This window comes from Ovis aries, chromosome 5 (genome assembly GCF_016772045.2).
Source record: "Ovis aries strain OAR_USU_Benz2616 breed Rambouillet chromosome 5, ARS-UI_Ramb_v3.0, whole genome shotgun sequence".
Lineage (NCBI taxonomy): Eukaryota > Metazoa > Chordata > Mammalia > Artiodactyla > Bovidae > Ovis > Ovis aries.
In genome coordinates, this window is record NC_056058.1 from 49,630,107 (window position 1) to 49,644,917 (window position 14,811).

Sequence of the window (14,811 nt, forward strand, 5' to 3'; positions counted from 1 at the left end):
TCAAAATTAGTCAATAAGATTAAAATATAAAATATTTCAGGCTGAAAAGTAATTAATCATATCATTTATGAAAGTTTATAAATATAAATAAATGTGAATGTTAGGTAGGGCATGTATTATTACCCATATCCAAAGTAACTTCTTGGAATGACTCAACATCATTTTAATTTAATATAAAACATATTGGAATGTTTTAAGTACAGGTTAAAAGTTTGCAAATTGTTACTATTGCATAATATATAAGTAATCAATACACATTTTAGATAATTCCAAGTTATGTAGATTAATTTCTACAAATTTAGTGTCTTTTATACTTAATTTAAAATTTAAGATTACATTCTAGAATGGAAAATTGTTATTTCATTCTATTTTGTAGTTTGACTGTTTAAGTATTGAGCTAACTTTGGATTTTTCTATCTGTTTAATCATTTAATTATGTCTAACAGTGAGCAAGGATGCATTGCATCTCCTGAATACATTACAGTAAGGTTCCTTGTGAATTATGGTACATTCACATTTTTTGAAAATGGAAGATATAAAATGAATAAGCTTGATGGTGATAATTTGAATAGTCCCAAAGCATCAAAATTCAAATATGTGTTTCATTAATTCAGAGTGAGTGTGGTAGTTTATTTAAGTTATTTTATGCTTGTAGAATCATTCTTGGTTATTATTTTCTGGCTCTTTAAAAGTTTCACTTCTCAGTATTTTTATTATGCATTAAAAGAATGGTGAGAAATTATTGGTTTAAAGATTTTGATTTAAATTTAAATGAGCTTCTAAATAATATGCTTACTCTTTTTTTTACAACTAGCTGTAAGATCTTATCTGTGTTTTGTTTTCCCTTAAAGCTAGTCTTGAATTACTGAATAAAATTATGAGAAATATTTTGATTCTCCCTTGAATCATAGTCACCATTGTGGTCTTCTGAAGAGAAGCTTATTTTATATAACTACTAACTGGCTCAGAAGGAAGGATATAGAGGGAAACTAAATGGTCACTATGAAGTTCATATTCTTTTGACTTTAGTCAATGAGATTGGGCTCCAAAACATTTCATGAGATCTTTGTCAGATTAGTGCTCTACTACCACTTCAGAATACCATGAACTTTGGAGGTTTTGACTCAACATTTTACATGAAAATGGTTTAATCCTGCTAGAGTAAAATATTCTAGAATCTGCACCCACAATTCATTTTTCAACATATTATAAGAATGAAACCAGTTGTATGAAAAGTCATCACATGTGAGCATCAAGGAACCAAAAATAACATCTTCCATATTTATGATGAATTATAATATTGGCCATATTTATGAATAAAATAGTTTATATGAATGAAATATTTTCTCCTTTACTAGACAAGGAAATTCTTGGCTTTCTCATAAAGACTTAGAATGAAGTGCTTGTGAAGGATGAAAATCATTATGAATGTGAATTGCAAGCAATATAAGAGCCAGGGCGGTGTTTTCAGTCATGTCCGACTCTTTGCGACCCTATGCACTTGTAGCCTGCCAGATTCCTCTGTCCATGAAATGTTCCAGGCAAGAATACTGGAGTGGGTTGCCATTTCCTACTCCGGGGCATCTTCTCCACTCAGGGATCAAACCCAAGTCTCTTGTATCTCCTGCACTGGCAGGTGGATTCTTTACCACTTTGTCACCTGGGAAGCCCAATGGCAGGGGTGATGTATGTTATTCTTCATTTTATTTTCCATGATAGCTAGCTAACGAGTAACTTCTGACATGCAACATTTCAATAATTATTTTGTGATACACTTTGAAGCAGAATCATTTTAAAAACCGAAGTATAATAGAAGTATTTGTGCTTTGTTAAGAATATTATATATTAAATAAATAGGCATTTGCAAATGATCCATGAAACTATCCAAAAAGTTGATACAGATTTAAAGTGAACCCAGAAGTGGCTAAACCAAAAAGAACCCCAGGATCTTTCTTGTACTTACATAATCAGTCACATGATGTCGCTGTATACTCAAAAGGTGAAAAGGGAAAACTCTCCAAGTCCAGATTCCAACAATCCACAGAATAGGATAGACTCCATATTGACCGGAAAGCTGGGTAAAATTTACTGAAGGTATACTTACAGAAGGGGAGACTGGTCTTAAATGTTGGCAGGCGAACTATCCCTTAAAACTGACAGTCTCACCTCAGAGATCCGTTTATCTGCAATGGCGTTTTCTTGGCGAGGAGGCTTCGAAACTCGGCGCCTGCTACTCTCGCTTCTGCTCCTCGCAGCCTGGGAGTCGGGGAGTGGTCAGGTCCATTACTCGGTTCCCGAGGAGGCAAAACACGGCACCTTCGTGGGCCGTATCGCCCAGGACCTAGGACTGGAGCTAGCGGAGCTAGTGCCCCGCCTGTTCCGGGTGGCGTCCAAAGGCCGCGGTGATCTTCTGGAGGTAAATCTGCAGAATGGCATTTTGTTTGTGAATTCTCGGATCGACCGTGAGGAGCTGTGCGGGCGGAGCGCGGAGTGCAGCATCCACCTGGAGGTGATCGTGGACCGGCCGCTGCAGGTGTTCCATGTGGAGGTGGAGGTGAAGGACATTAACGACAATCCGCCAGTATTCAGAGGAGAACAAAAGGTACTCATTTCTGAATCTGCGCCTTTGGAGTCTCGTTTTCCTCTAGAGGGCGCTTCTGATGCGGATATCGGCCTAAACTCTCTCCTGACCTATAGGTTAAGTTTAAATGAGTATTTTACTCTTAAACTAATAACGAAAACCGACAAAAGTATACTGCCTGAACTCATTCTTCGGAAGTCATTGGATAGAGAAGAAATACCAGAACTTAATATGTTGCTGACCGCTCTGGATGGTGGTAAACCCCAGCTAACAGAATCTGTTCAGATTCAAATAACCATCCTGGATGTTAATGACAATGCTCCTGAGTTTGATAAGCCTGGCTATAAAGTGGTGCTGTTTGAAAATGTCCCAAACGGCACCAGAATCATTCAACTAAACGCTTCTGATCTAGACGAAGGACCAAACAGAAAAATTTCCTATGAAATCAGAATGATTCTGCCACTGAGTGAGAAATGTATGTTTTTAATAAATCCACAAACAGGTGAAATTAGAATTTATGGGAAACTGGATTTTGAAGAGAATAATGAGTATGAAATCCAGGTTAACGCCATTGATAAAGGGATTCCGCCCATGGCTGGTCATTGCACGGTCCTGGTGGAAGTTCTAGACCTGAATGACAATACCCCTGAGGTAATGATCACTTCGCTGTCGCTCCCAGTGCGGGAGGACGCTCAGGTGGGCACTGTCATCGCCCTGATCAGCGTGTCCGACTGTGACTCCGGCGCCAATGGGCAGGTGACCTGCTCACTCACACCACCGCATATCCCCTTCAAGCTGGTGTCCACCTTCAAGAATTACTATACGCTAGTGCTGGACAGCGTCCTGGACCGCGAGAGTGCGTCGAACTATGAGGTGATGGTGACAGCGAGGGACGGTGGCTCACCTTCTCTGTCGGCCACTGCCAGCGTGTCCGTGGAGGTGGCCGACGTGAACGACAATGCGCCCGCGTTCCCGCAGCCCGAGTACACCGTGTTCGTGAAAGAGAACAACCCGCCCGGCTGCCACATCTTCACCGTGTCTGCGCGAGACGCGGACGCTCAGGAGAACGCGCTGGTGTCCTACTCGCTGGTGGAGCGGCGGGTGGGCGAGCGCGCGCTGTCGAGCTACGTGTCGGTGCACGCGGAGAGCGGCAAGGTGTACGCGCTGCAGCCGCTGGACCACGAGGAGCTGGAGCTGCTGCAGTTCCAGGTGAGCGCGCGCGACGCGGGCGTGCCGCCCCTGGGCAGCAACGTGACCCTGCAGGTGTTCGTGCTGGACGAGAACGACAACGCGCCCGCGCTGCTGCCGCCCGGGCCAGGTGGAGGCCCCAGCACGCTGAGCCAGGTGGTGGCGCGTTCGATGGGCTCGGGCCACGTGGTGGCGAAGGTGCGCGCGGTGGACGCCGACTCGGGCTACAATGCGTGGCTGTCGTACGAGCTGCAGCCAGCGGCGGGTGGCGCGAGCAGCCCGTTCCGCGTGGGACTGTACAGTGGCGAGATCAGCACGACGCGCGCCCTGGACGAGGCGGACGCGCCCCGCCAGCGCCTGCTGGTGCTGGTGAAGGACCACGGCGAGCCGGCGCTGACGGCCACGGCCACCGTGCTGCTGTCACTGGAGGACAGCGGCCAGGCGCCCAAGGCCTCTTCGCGGGCATTGTCTGGTGCAGCTGGTGCAGAGACGGCATTAGTGGATGTGAACGTGTACCTGATCATCGCCATCTGCGCGGTGTCCAGCCTGTTTGTGCTCACGCTGCTGCTGTACACGGCTCTGCGGTGCTCGGCGCCGCCCAGCGAGGGCGCGTGCGGGCCGGTGAAGCCCAGGCTGGTGTGCTCCAGCGCGGTGGGGAGCTGGTCTTACTCACAGGAGAGGCGACAAAGGGTGTGCTCTGGGGAGGGGCCGCCCAAGACCGACCTCATGGCCTTCAGTCCCTGTCTTCCAGCGTCTGGAGAAGATTGTTTAAATCCTTCCAGTGAAGTAAGTCCTTGATATCATTTAAGTATGTTAGTCATTTTGTAGTTTTCATGTATTAGCCCAAATTTTCAAGCATTCAGTTCAGTCGCGTCCGACTCTTCTCGACCCCATGGATGCCAGGCTTTCCTGTCCATCACCAGCTCCCAGAGCTTGCTGAAACTTATGTCCATTGAGTCGGTGATGCCATCCAACCGTCTCATCCTCTGTCGTCCCCTTGTCCTTCTGCCTTCACTCTTTCCCAGCATTCCATTTTATCTTTTCCAATTATTTTCAGCATTTCAAGCATTAAATAATTGGAGAGGATAAAATGGAGGCCACAGATAACCAGATTTAAAGTTTCCTGGCTCTATTATTTTTCAGATTATCTATGAATTTCTAGCCTTGAAAGAAATAAGTACATTTGAATAAAAACCAAGTTCTGGTAAATTTATTTTAAATTTGTACTCAATTTCATAATTAAATGAAATTTGCAAGATTAGTGTAGAGAGTTCCCAGATATCATAAACTAGATTCCTTTACTGCTCTTTACATGCATAGACTTGTAAAATATTCTTCTTGATCACCAATCTAGTTGCAGTACAATCCCCTTTCCAGTATTATAACAATAATAAAAATTGTTATCAATTCAAAAATGAGTAATTTATGTTATTGCTCCCATAGAGTACCTTCTTTCTTTCCATTGTGATTGGCTACAGTACTGTTGTTATTTACATAAAATATGCCATTTAAAATATTGTAATTCTATCTAAAGCAGGATGCACCTTATAATTAATGGTTTATAACAATTTAACTGATTCTTTTTCTTGGTAGCACAAAAATAATGACACATCTTACAATTAGTAACATTTCTTTGATTCCGTAAAATATAAGAATAGTTATTCAGGACTTGTCTGGTGGCCCAGTGGCTAAGACTCTGCATTCCCAAAGCAGGAAGACTGGGTTTGACCCCTTGTCTGGGACCCAGCACAACCAAAGAATATTTATCACCCCCTATTTTTTCCAGGACCTGTTCTAAGGTCTTTAATTGTATTATCTCATTTAGTTATGAAATCACCCCTACAGTGCAGGTACAATATTTATTATTAGCATTCTACTGATAAGAAGTCTGAAACTTAAGCCACATAGATCGTGCAAAGTGACTCAAACCCAGTTTTGGAGGATCATCAACCCATTATGGCATGCTACTGCTCTGATACAATTATCAGGTGAATCTTCTAAAACTGTATTTTACATCTTGTAATTTTCTTCCACACAAAGCCTTTCCAGAGTGTTTTTTAATGTGAGGGAAAGAAGTAAGTAAAGAGGGAGATACTGAAAATCAGACAGGCAGAGAAGGAATGAAGATGAAGATGAAACATATGAATGAGAATAGAGAAAATAAGACAGTAGGGTTGGCCTTAAAGGTGGCACGATTTTTCCTTAGTAGTGAATGAATAATGGAGAATATAAAGAGAAATATCGACATAAGAAGAGAGCCATTGAGTTTGTATTTGATGACTTATCTTTCTGGGTAAGCCATATGAGAACCACATGGTTGGAATGAGGTTGGGAATTTGAGAAAAAAGAAGTATGGAAGAATCTCTATGGGCAGAAATTATGAATTCACTTGAGGGGTCAACTGAGGTAAAGGTGAGCATAAACTTGTAGATAATATAGTAATGTTAAGTGGTTAATGAACTGAGGAGTTCAATAGAAAGCATGGAGAAAATGAATAGTTAGGCTGTGTATTGAAAGCTAAAGAAAATGTTAAAGAGGGGTGATATAAGAAGATATGTACCCATAGGGTATCTGAAAGGGCATGTTTTATTTTTTAAAGTTTTAATTTGTGTTGGAGTGTAGCCAATAAACAATGTTGTGATAGTTTCAGGTAGACAGCAAAGGGATTCAGTTGTACATACACATGTGTCCATTCTCCCCCAAACTCCCCTCCCATCCAGGCTGCCACATAATATTGAGCAGAGTTCCCTGTGCTATGCAGTAGGTTCTTGTTGGTTATCCATTTTAAATATGGCAGTGTGTACATGTCAATAGCAAACTCCTGAACTATTGGAAAGGCATGTTTTAAATGCTTGATTGTGTAGTCTAGGTTAGGTGGAGAGGTAAAAAAGACAAGTTAGGGCCTGATACACAAAAACAATTAGAATCAAGAAACTATTCCCATTATAAAAGTAAAGATGTGTTAATTAAAGTAATGGAGCAATGAGGAGAATGATGGTGAGAGAATATCAAATACTCACATTTTCAGAGGGGAGCAAAGATTCAGAAATGAACCCAACTCTTATTTCCTGCAGATTTGGGCACGAAACAGGCAAGAGAGTTATGGAGCTATACTCTTTCTTTCCTAGCCCTGTTGGCATGGAACTTGGTGACTTGGTAAAGATAAAAGTAAGATTCCCTCCCTTTCTTCCTTGTTAGAGGTGTGTTAACATCTGTATATACTTCTTGTTACTTGGAAAATCAGAGTCAACTTAAATGATAGTAGGAAATTCCCCAGTAATGGTATAAGTTAGGGAGAAAGAAAAGGGAAGTTTAACCTACTGGTAGTAATTTCATTTTTAGCAAATACATGAGATACTAGTTCTTGGCATGTTTTATACAAAGAAAATCCAGGACTTCAAAGTATTGTTTTATCTAAATGGTCAATATTGTGTGTTTATGTACATACACACTCATATACAAACTTATATTTACATTGATAGACATTTTCTTCCAATACAAATATTTTATCCAAATTCACAATCATGTTTGGGGGAAGTTAAAAATATTGTATTTATTTAAAATCTGGTATATCAGTTACCGAATTTTCCATGTTCATTTATTTCATTCTTATGTGATTCATTATGTTTCTGTTTGGAGTCAAGGGAGTTGTGTGAGTAGGTCTCAAAAATATTACAGGAAAAAGACAGTCCCACAAAGCTATGAAGAACTATAGTCTGATTTCCAAAAGTGAATGTGGACTACTACCTCTTTTTACAAATTCTGCACTACGTTTTACACATGCAAAAATGTTTTTGTGGAAAGATGGAACTCATCAACCGATTTCAACTAGAAGCCAATGCTGAACAGAATACAATGATTTACTGTTGCTGGAGAGAAAAACATTTAATCTTCCATTACGTATTTGCAGTGAAAAATGTCATGAAATGCAAGAAGAAAAAATAAATCCCTTACGGCAACGGAAATTATGAACTGAGTCGTTATTACACTTACACATTCATGCGCATGGTGTCGCTCTTCACTGAAAACAATTCCGCGAAGAAAGCGCCTCCGCTCCTTCCTTCTTGGAGAAAATTGGCAGATAGTGGAAAACCTCCGCGAATCCTCCCGCAATAGAAGGCCGTAAAATTAGATCTGGAGGGGCATTTGAAGTAAGGTAGCCTATAGACTTCAGATATCTCTGAAGGCTTTTGAGTGTACCATGCTGTTTTCCTGGAGAGAAGGCCCAGGAGCTCGGCTTTTGCTGCTCGCTCTTCTGCTCCTTGCAGCCTGGGAGTCGGGGAGCGGCCAGGTCCATTACTCGGTTCCCGAGGAGGCAAAACACGGCACCTTCGTGGGCCGCATCGCCCAGGACCTAGGACTGGAGCTGGCGGAGCTGGTGCCCCGCCTGTTCCGGGTGGCGTCCAAAGGCCGCGGGGATCTTCTGGAGGTAAATCTGCAGAATGGCATTTTGTTTGTGAATTCTCGGATCGACCGGGAAGAGCTGTGCGGGCGGAGCGCGGAGTGCAGCATCCATCTGGAGGTGATCGTGGACCGGCCGCTGCAGGTGTTCCATGTGGAGGTGGAAGTTACAGATATTAACGACAACCCGCCTGTGTTCCCAGAAAGTGAAAAAAGAATAATCATTGCTGAATCTAGACCTCCGGAAACTCGGTTCCCGCTAGATGGCGCATCTGATGCAGATATTGGAGTAAACTCCGCCTTAACGTACCGAGTCGATCCCAACGATTATTTCACTTTGGACACACAAAACAGTCGTGAACAAATGTCTTCGTTATCACTTGTGTTAAGGAAACCACTGGACAGAGAGGAAATTCAGGAACATAGTTTATTATTGACAGCTAGTGATGGAGGTAAACCCGAGTTGACCAGCACAGTTCAGCTGCTGATAACAATCCTGGATGTGAATGACAACGCACCAGAATTTGACCAATTAATTTATAAAGTGAGAATGTTAGAGAACTCACTTAATGGCTCATTAGTGATCAAACTAAATGCCACAGACCCTGATGATGGTACAAATGCAGACATAACCTACTCATTTAGAAGACCTGTATCACCTGCAGTATTATATGCGTTTTACATAAATCCCGACAGTGGAGAAATTAGAACAAAAGGTAAATTGGATTTTGAAGAAAATAAATTGTATGAAATATCTGTGGAAGCGATTGACAAAGGGAATATTCCAATGGCGGGTCATTGTACCATTTTGGTGGAAATAGTAGATATAAATGACAATGCTCCAGAAGTTACCATCACTTCTTTGGCTCTTCCGGTGCGAGAGGACGCTCAGGTGGGCACTGTCATCGCCTTGATCAGCGTGTCCGACCGTGACTCCGGCGCCAACGGGCAGGTGACCTGCTCCCTGATGCCTCATAATCCGTTCAAATTGGTGTCCACCTTCAAGAATTACTATTCACTAGTGTTGGACAACACCTTGAATCGCGAGAGCGTGGCGAATTATGAGGTGGTGGTGACTGCGAGGGACGGGGGCTTGCCGTCGCTCTCGGCCACAGCCAGCGTGTCCGTGGAGGTGGCCGACGTGAACGACAATGCACCCGCGTTCGCGCAGCCCGAGTACACGGTGTTCGTGAAGGAGAACAACCCGCCCGGCTGCCACATCTTCACCGTGTCGGCGCGAGACGCGGACGCGCAGGAGAACGCGCTGGTGTCCTACTCGCTGGTGGAGCGGCGGGTGGGCGAGCGCGCGCTGTCGAGCTACGTGTCGGTGCACGCGGAGAGCGGCAAGGTGTACGCGCTGCAGCCGCTGGACCACGAGGAGCTGGAGCTGCTGCAGTTCCAGGTGAGCGCGCGCGACGCGGGCGTGCCGCCCCTGGGCAGCAACGTGACCCTGCAGGTGTTCGTGCTGGATGAGAACGACAACGCGCCTGCGCTACTGCCTCCCGGGCCAGGCGGAGGACCCAGCGCGGTGAGCCAGGTGGTGTCGAGGTCTGTGGAGGCGGGCCACGTGGTGGCGAAGGTGCGCGCGGTGGACGCCGACTCGGGCTACAACGCGTGGCTGTCGTACGAGCTGCAGCCGACCGCGGGCGGCGCACGCAGCCCGTTCCGCGTGGGGCTGTACACCGGCGAGATCAGCACGACGCGCGCCCTGGACGAGGCGGACGCGCCGCGCCAGCGCCTGCTGGTGCTGGTGAAGGACCACGGCGAGCCGGCGCTGACGGCCACGGCCACTGTGCTGCTGTCGCTGGAGGACAGCGGCCAGGCGCCCAAGGCCTCTTCGCGGGCATTGTCTGGTGCAGCTGGCGCAGAGACGGCATTAGTGGATGTGAACGTGTACCTGATCATCGCCATCTGCGCGGTGTCCAGCCTGTTTGTGCTCACGTTGCTGCTGTACACGGCGCTGCGGTGCTCGGCGCCGCCCAGCGAAGGCAAGTGCGGGCCGGTGAAGCCCAGGCTGGTGTGCTCCAGCGCGGTGGGGAGCTGGTCTTACTCTCAGCAGAAGCAGCAGAGGGTGTGCTCTGGGGAGGGGCCGCCCAAGACCGACCTCATGGCCTTCAGCCCCAGTCTTCCTCCTTGTCTGAGTTCTTCGGAGGGACCAGGTGAAATAGAAGCAGAATTAGAGCAGTTGAAAAAGGTGAGGTCATATTTTAAATTTTCTTTCTGTTTTAGCCATCCTCACAGTTTTCTGTTTAAGATTCTTCAATCTCAGTTTTAAGGTCATTCTTTAATTTGCTCGTCATTATGGTTTTAATGAGTGTTACTGACATCATGAGTTCCATTAATCTTCAAATTAAATATTAGTAAAAACCATAGTTTTAGTCGTAATACTAATTATTTGCTTTTGTTGAATTCTTGACAGTTTTAAAATATTTATTGCTTACATAAGCATTTTTCAAGAAACTCCACATTGTAAGTACTTAAGCCTCTAGCCATAATTAAACATTTAAAAATCTGTGTCTTTAAAATTTATAGATATACCCACATACAGATTTTGTTTTGAATGGGGCCATAACTCTTTAAAGGTTTTCTTAAAGGTGCATTTTTCTTCCTTCTTAAAGAATCTTTTTTGTTTGCTCCTTCCTTATTTTACTCTGGCACATCACCATTCCCCTGTCTGTATACAATCTGAAAAACCTTATGATTTTCCTTTAACATTTTTATTTGCAGTCACATAATTATTCACATACATGCATACACGTGGTGGGTTTTTGTTATTGTTTCTTTTGGAAATTTTGTTAGCATAGATACTGCATTTTACATTTCACAGTCACCAGTACTTTGTGGAAATCCTTGAGTCATTTAATAGCTGTGTAGTACTCTATAGTGTGGATGTACCATTTATATGATATCATTTATATCATTTATCAGTTATTCACCAGTTGATGAGTACTTTGTGTTTTTTTTTTGCCCTCATAAACCATGCTGTGGAGAAGGCGATGGCAACCCACTTTAGTACTCTTGCCTGGAAACTCCCATGGATGGAGGAGCTTGGTAGGCTGCAGTTGCTCAGAGTCGGACACGACTGAGCGACTTCACTTTTACTTTTCACTTTCATTCAATGGAGAAGGAAATGGCAACCCACTCCAGTGTTCTTGCCTGGAGAATCCCAGCGATGGGGGGAGCCTGGTGGGTTGCTGTCTTATGGGGTCGCACAGAGTCGGACACGACTGAAGTGACTTAGCAGCAGCAAACTGTGCTGTAATATCATTTTACATATTCCTAAAATATTTGTGCCTTTATTTGTATAAAGTTCATTTTCAGATATTGATGAATCTAAGAGTATGAATAATTTTAATTTAAATATATATTTCTAGATTACTTTCCCCAAATTTTAAATTTCTTATTATCTCTACCAACAAGTTTGAGCACTTTCCCTTTTATCTTTAAAAGCAATAGAGAAAAAAAAAAGCAATAGAGGTCTTACATTCTGCCAATGTGATATGTATAAAATGGTATCTTTGTTACTTTAATTTTAATTCCTGCACAGCTTTGAGCATAATGTCATCAGCATTTGGTTTTCATTGATTTGTCAGTTAAATTTTTTGGTTGTTTTTCAATTTGGGAAAGTTCTCTGTCAATAATTAGCTTTTATCTCCTATCTATATCACAGATATTTTTCCTCCTATATATTGATTTGTTTAGGGTATATTTTGCCATATAAAAGTATTTTTAAAATTTCTCTGTTTCCTGTTATGGATTTGAAAGTCTCTTAAGTTTATTCACGGATATCTTCCCAAGATTTATACTGAACATTCATTAATTAAATTCATTTAAAAACATTTAAATTTAATTTAATTAAAAATTGAAGTATAATTGATATTAATTTCAGGTGTACAATGTAATGATTCAGTGTTTGTATATATTGTGAAATGATCACCACAATAAATCTAGTTAACATTCATCACTATACATAGTTACAAAATTTTTTTCAATGAGAACCTTTAAGATCCTTTCTTTAGCATCTTTCAAATATATAATACAGCATTATTAACTACAATCACCATACTGTGCATTATTTCACTAGGACTTATTTATTTTAAAACTGTCAGTTTGTCCTTTTGGACCACCTTCACCCATTGCACCCACCCCTTGCATCTGGCAACCACGAATTTGTTTTCTGTATCTATAAGTTTGTTAGATTCCACATAAGTGAGATCATTTTTTCTTAATGTAGACATTTATCACAATAAACCTCCCTCTTAGCATTGCTTTTGCTGCATTTCATAAGTTTTTTTAAGAATATGATTTTATTTATTTATTTTTGGCTGTGCTGGGTCTTTGTTGCTGCGTGAGCGAGTGGCAGATGCTGTCTAGTGACGGCACGTTGGCTTCTTACTGTGATGGCTCCTGTTGTGGAGCGTGGGCTCTAGGCATGGCAGCTTCAGTAGTTTCAGCAGTTGTGGTGCAGGGGCTTTAGCTGCTCTGCAGCATGTGGGATCTTTCCAGATCGAGGACTGAACCCTAATCTCCTGTATTGGCACATTGATTCTTTACTACTGAGCTACCAGGAAGCCCACCTCATAAGTTTTGATGTGTTGTGTTTCCATATTCACTTGTTTCAAGATATTTTTTAATTTTCCCTTGATTTCATCTTTGATCCGTTGGTTTCCAGGAATGTATTGTTTAATTTCCACATATTTAACCATTGTGGTTGGAAAAGATACTTCATATAATTTTGGTCTTTTAAAATTTGCTTACCCTTGATTTGGATCTAATATCTGATCTACCCTGGAGAATGTGCCATGTGTGCTTGAGAAGAATGTATATTCTGCTGCCCTTGGATGGAATGTTCTACATGTATATCTGTTAGGTACATTGGATGTAAAGTATAGTACAAGTTCAATGTTTTCTTATTGATTTCTTTCTGGAGAATCTATCCATTGATGAAAGTGGATATTGTAATGTCTATCATTCCCTTCACTCCTTCAGATCTGCTAGTATTTGTTTTTATATTTATGTGCTCTGATGTTAGGTACATATGTATTTATGATTATTTTATCTTCTTGATGACATGATCATTTTATCAGTTTTAGTGACCTTTTTGTCTTTTGTTACAGTTTTCTACTTAAAGTTGATTTTATCTAAGGATAGTTTAACTCTCCCCTCTCTTTTGGTGGAATATCTTTTTCCATATCTTCACTTGGAGCCTGTGTATTAGCTGAAGTGAATGTTTTGGAGGCAGCTTGTAGTTGTGTCTTTTTTTTTTTTTTAACGTTTTCAGCCATTGTGTGCACTTTGATTGGATAATTTAATCCACTTACATTTAAAGTAATTCTTGATAAGTAAAAACTTACTATCACCATCTTGTTCATTGTTTTCTGGTTGTTTCATTGTTCCTTTGTTCTTTTCTTCCTCTCTTGCTATCTTCTTTTGTGAACTGATGATTTTCCGTTGGGGTATACTTTGATTCCCTTTTCTTTATTTCGTGTGTATGTGTCTATTGTAGTTTTTTGTTTGTTTTGTAGTTACCCTGTGGCTTACTTGAAATATCTTACAGATAAAACAGTTTCTTTTAAGCTGATAACTTTGATCATGTTAAAAAACTCTACTCTTTTTCCTCTCCCCTTACTTTGTTTTTGTTGCCATAATTGACATCTTTTTTATATACTGTACCATAAACAAATTATTGTAGCTATATTTATTTCAACACCTTTGTTTTATAACCCTTATACTAGAGTTAAATGGTTATCACACCATCATATTACAGTATTAGATTATTCTGAGTCTGACTATATATTACCTTTACCAGTGTATCGTGTATTTTCATATGGTTTCATGTTATTAGCTGCCTTTCATTTCAGCTTGAAGAACTCCTTTCAGCATTTCTTGTAAGGCACATCTAATAGTAGGTGATGAACTCCCTCAGTTTTCGTTTGTTTGGGAAAGTCTTTATCTCATCTTCATTTTTGAAGGTCAGCTTTGTAGGGTCAAGTTTTCATGGTTGGCATTTTTTCTTTTAGCTCTTTGAATATATCCTCCCATTCTTTCCTGGCATACAATGCTTCTGCTGCAATATCTGCTGATAGCCTTATGAGAGTTGTCTTATATAAGATACATTTTTTTTTCTTGTTGCTTTAAAAATTGTCTTTTTTCTTCTTTGATTTTACACAGTTTTATTGTAATTTGTCTTGAAGAAGATTATCTTGCATTGAAAATTTGAGGTAACCTATCGGCTTGATGAACTTGGATGTCCAAACCCCTCTCCAGGTTTGGGAAATTCTCACCATTCTTTCTTTATTTTTTAAAAAAGTATTTCTTTATCTTTGGCTATGCTGGGTCTCAGTTGCTGCTTGGGCTTTCCTCTAGCTGTAGCGAGTGCAGTGTGTGGGTTTCTCATCGCAGTGGCTTCTCTAGTTGTGGAGCACGGGCCCCAAGTGCAGGGGCTTCAGTAGTTGCAGGACATGAGATGAATAACTGCAGCTTGTGGGCTCTAGAGTGTGGGCTCACTATTTTCTTTCTTTTCACATCTCTTTATCAGATATTTTAAAATGCTCTGTCTTGCTCCTTCTACTGTCTTTCTGAAGCATTTCAATTTTTCTTGTTCTACAGCAGCAAGCTACTCTTGTTTGTTCTCAGTGGCC

The 14,811-nt window shown here is 41.8% G+C and overlaps 3 protein-coding genes across 9 annotated transcripts in view; all 3 read left to right on the forward strand.

Annotated features, from left to right (window-relative positions):
• Window positions 1-14,811, forward strand: part of LOC105611202 (protocadherin alpha-2-like) — a 179,299-nt gene that overhangs the window by 84,114 nt on the left and 80,374 nt on the right.
• Window positions 1-14,811, forward strand: part of LOC101122274 (protocadherin alpha-C2) — a 204,419-nt gene that overhangs the window by 76,937 nt on the left and 112,671 nt on the right. The window contains exon 1 of one of the 7 annotated variants that reach the window (XM_015096076.4): window positions 7,830-10,364. The exons of the other annotated variants lie outside the window; for them this stretch is intronic. Coding sequence (XP_014951562.2) covers window positions 7,971-10,364 — 2,394 coding nt within the window. The 5' untranslated portion in view covers window positions 7,830-7,970. Of the gene's footprint in view, window positions 1-7,829; window positions 10,365-14,811 lie in introns of those variants that run through there. 7 annotated transcript variants of the gene reach the window in all.
• LOC106991193 (protocadherin alpha-12-like) lies at window positions 2,026-4,567 on the forward strand. The gene has a single exon (XM_015096078.4). The coding sequence runs from the start codon at window positions 2,126-2,128 to the stop codon at window positions 4,565-4,567; it is 2,442 nt and encodes an 813-aa protein (XP_014951564.2). The 5' UTR covers window positions 2,026-2,125.

Coding starts and splice junctions, on each gene's coding strand:
- LOC106991193 (XM_015096078.4), top strand. CDS start 2,126: ATGTTGGCAGGCGAACTATCCCTTAAAACTGACAGTCTCACCTCAGAG.